The 3,537-nt window shown below is 59.9% G+C and overlaps 1 protein-coding gene across 2 annotated transcripts; it reads right to left on the bottom strand.

Moving 5' to 3' along the window:
* Positions 1-460: 460 nt before the first annotated feature.
* Positions 461-3,000, bottom strand: LOC100280283 (Glycerol-3-phosphate acyltransferase 5). Of its 2 annotated transcripts, none has more exons than XM_020542084.3 (2): positions 1,902-3,000; positions 461-1,695 (listed from the first exon to the last, which is right to left on the bottom strand). In XM_020542084.3, exons 1-2 carry the CDS (start codon positions 2,478-2,480, stop codon positions 784-786), a joined length of 1,491 nt encoding a protein of 496 aa, XP_020397673.1. In that variant the 5' UTR covers positions 2,481-3,000; the 3' UTR covers positions 461-783. The 2 variants fall into 2 exon arrangements, with proteins under 2 accessions (XP_020397673.1, NP_001146683.1); NM_001153211.1 differs by having other exon boundaries at positions 621-1,701; positions 1,902-2,526.
* Between the last annotated feature and the right edge of the window lie 537 nt (positions 3,001-3,537).

Raw genomic sequence — 3,537 nt, 5'->3', positions numbered from 1 at the left:
AGCATTAAGAGTAGTTCTAGTTTAGCCTCTCAATCCCCAAATTCTTCGCTTCTCTTCGGCTCTACGTCGATTAGAGGTGTTTAGGATGGCCTGCCGACCCTAGACAACACCTAGGATCTCTCCTCCCCGACGGGGTCCCTCACGGGTGCGAGATCCAGACGCCGCCGGCGAACCTCGCCGCCCCTGCGCACGCGTGGACCGTCCGGCCCGTCAGGTAGGAAACCCGGATCCTGTGTCAGGTCGCGGACCGTCCGCGCCTTTGCGAAGAGCATCGCCGCCGGTTCTCAACGCGGTGATTGGCGCCTGAATCGGCGCCAACAGCCCCGGAGTCTAGGATGGGCGGCGTAGAACCAGTGCAGGTGTGTAATTCTGTGAGCTTTCCTAGCTTCAAGCTTTCAGCAAAAAGGAGGAGCAAAGTTGTAGCTTTCGACTTTGCTATAAACAAAAACAGGGTTGAAAGTCCTACCAAACCTGATCTACCTGTAGCCATCACTCGGCAACAAGCTCTTCAGCCAAGATTTCTTAGTCATGGCTACAAAATATATTTGATTACACCCAGTAAAAATTCACCAAAACACTTGTAAAACAAAGAACAATACAATATACAGTACTTATTATGTGAAGAAATAAAGGCTAATAATCACACTACTGTATGTTACTACTACATGCTTTTGCGTGTGGTTATTCTTACTTACATGTATAAATAAATGTAAAGTATAAACTCAATCAAATCGGTGAGCGAAGTATTTGAGCGCAGAGTCCAGAGCCGTGCAAGTAATGTGGTTAGTGGAGCAGGAAGCCGAGGACATCCTTCACGCGGCTCTGCCAGCAGGCCGGCTTGGCGTTGACGACGCCGTCGTTTCCCGCGAGCACCGTGTACTTGTCCTTCCTGGTGAGGGTGGTGCACTCGAACCCGAGCGTGGCGGCGAGTATCCGCTGCACGTAGTTGGCCACGTCCACGGGGCTCTTCCCCGCCGCGCACGTCGACTCCGCGGGGAGCTGGTTCAGGAACGTCACCTCGTACACGGGCCGCGGGTTCATGAAGAAGAAGATGGGGTCCATGGCCTTCCACCCGCGCGCCGTCGTCGGGTGGAACAGCCCCACGCGGTAGTTCATCGCCACGGGCACGATGCTGTCGCTGAGCTCCGCGAAGAGCTTGGAGAAGCGGAGCAGGAAGGGCTCCCGGCACGTGGTGCCCTCGGGGCACACCGCCACGTCGCCGCCGCGGGCCAGCTCCGCGCGCATGCGCGCCGCGTCCGCGTCCCGGTCGCGCGTCAGACGCACCGTCGGGATCGGGGAGAGGACCTCCGAGAGGCGGGAGATGGAGTACGTCACGGCCGCCACGCGCCGGCCGAGCACGGCGGCCAGCACCACGGGGTCCATGAGCGTGCGGTGCGTGCAGACGAAGAGGACCCCCGAGGGCGAGCCGCCGCCGAGCTTGGCGGGGGGAGGCGCGCGGCCGTGGGTGATCACGGCGCCGCCGAAGACCGGCGCGATGTAGGGGACGGTCCAGATGGGGACCATGAGCCCGACGGCGATCCGGACGAAGGCGACCAGCACGCCGAGCGGCAGCCAGAGAAGGATGACGAGGGACATGAATGGCGTGGGCCGGCACACGAGGCGCCCGTCGTGGAAGATGACCGGCCGGAACGGCGGGGCGTTCGTCTCGTTGGGCGCTGGGAATGGCTGCCTGAGCTGCTCCTGCATGCATGAACGTAACGCGCGCGTAAGCATAATCATCAGATGAAATTTTACTATACTAGCAAATATAAACATCATATCTGTAATTATGGTGATGTGCTGTAATTATGGACTTTGTTCATATCTGTGCTTATCTTATATATATAGGCCGGAGGACGGAGATGGCAAGAAGGTCTACTACTACTAGAGAGGTCCCGTACCTCGCAGAATGTCAAGAATGAGCGCGCCATCTTTGACCCGCCGATCCCGAGTGCCGGCCGGCAGCCGTCGCCGGCGAACAACGCGCGCACACGGGTGGCGACGTCCTCATAGCTCGCGCCTCTTAGCAGACCCGTGGACCGCCTGAGCCGGCTGTACTCGAGGTCGCAGCCGACGACCGCGTGCGCGCCTAGGTGCTCCCTGGCGAAGCGGTCGACCATGACGCGGGGCATCCGCGTGACGACGACGCGCGTCCCCTCGCAGCTCCCGAAGGCCGCCCACGCGGCGGGGTCGACGTCGTCGGCCATGAACTTGGGCAGCACGGCGCGCGACACTGCCTCCACCTCGGCGCGCGGCACGCCCGCGGTGGCCACGAACGCGGCGGCGCGCAGCGCCAGGCCGCGCCGGCCCGCCAGCTCCAGCAGCCGCAGCAGCGGCCACAGCGCCAGCAGCAGCGCGAAGCGCGGCAGCCCGGACGCCTCGAACGCCACGAGCATGAAGTACGGGAACGTGTCCGCGCTCCGGAGCAGCGCGCCCTCCAGCTCGGCCACCACCGAGGACGTCGTCGTCGTCGTCTGCATCGTCGGCTTCTTCGGGTGTGGCGGCGGCGGTCCTGGTCGGAAAAACCGAGCTCCTCCTATCGGTCCTGGCCCTACGACTGTGGGTGGGCTAGCTAGCCTGGTGTGATCGGCGATGAGTCCGTCGAAGGAAGCGAGTGCGAGACGAGCAAAGAACGTGCGCGAGGATATATGCGAGGCAGAGGCGGTGGGCAGCGTTTGGCTTGACCTCGACCACCTAGCCGCGCGCGCGCATGGCGCCGGTGCGGGTAAGCGGCCGTCAACCACCACGCACGCACCTGCGGCTGCGGAGCGGTAGGATTATTTAGCAGGGAGGCTTGCAGAGCAGAGCAGGGTGGCGGGGAAAATAAGCGCGGGAGATCGAGGTGATCACCTAACTCGCAACAAACAGGGGGTTCCTATTTTATGGCCGCATACCCAGCCGCGTGGCGTGCGTCAAGTGTGAAATGATGATGGGATGGCTGGCTGGGTACGGTGTCCATGGAAGATGGAACACAAGAGCTGCGTGGGCGAAGAAGGCGGCTGCGTGCGTGACTGGCCGCGTCGCGCTAGCAGCAGGCGCGCCGAGGTCGACGGAATTTAATGGCGATGGACACTATACGGTGCCCGCTAGAACGTTCCTACCAACGATGCGTCCATCGCCTCGCGCGGCTGAAACCTGTGGCGGCCGCCTTTGCGTTGCCCCGGTGTTGTTCGCCCGCTTTCCGGTGTTGACCATTAGTTATTGCTGATTGCTCGCGCAACTCGGTCAACGTCTCCTCCTCTCTCCCTCCCTGCACTCGTGTCGTGGGTCAAGGGCGGACAGTTGCTTCATGGTTAGCCGGTTAGGTATGGTCTATTGGTCTATCGCCTATCGGGGTGCTGTGCTTAGATATTTTTAAGACAAGGTATCCTGAGGGAGGCATGTACAACTCTAACACGATGGTGTGCTTTTAAGTAGAAGATACAACTAAGACAAATGAGATGAATCTAAACCTTATGTCTTATTTAATAAAAATTCTTTAAGATATGACTCTTTACTTGGGTTATACTAGTGAAGCTATGTATTGGGCTTTGCAAA

The sequence above is a fragment of the Zea mays genome, chromosome 8 (assembly GCF_902167145.1).
Source record: "Zea mays cultivar B73 chromosome 8, Zm-B73-REFERENCE-NAM-5.0, whole genome shotgun sequence".
In the NCBI taxonomy this organism is placed as follows: domain Eukaryota; kingdom Viridiplantae; phylum Streptophyta; class Magnoliopsida; order Poales; family Poaceae; genus Zea; species Zea mays.
Note: the sequence above shows the minus strand (reverse complement) of the source record. Positions and strands in the feature narration are given on the sequence as shown.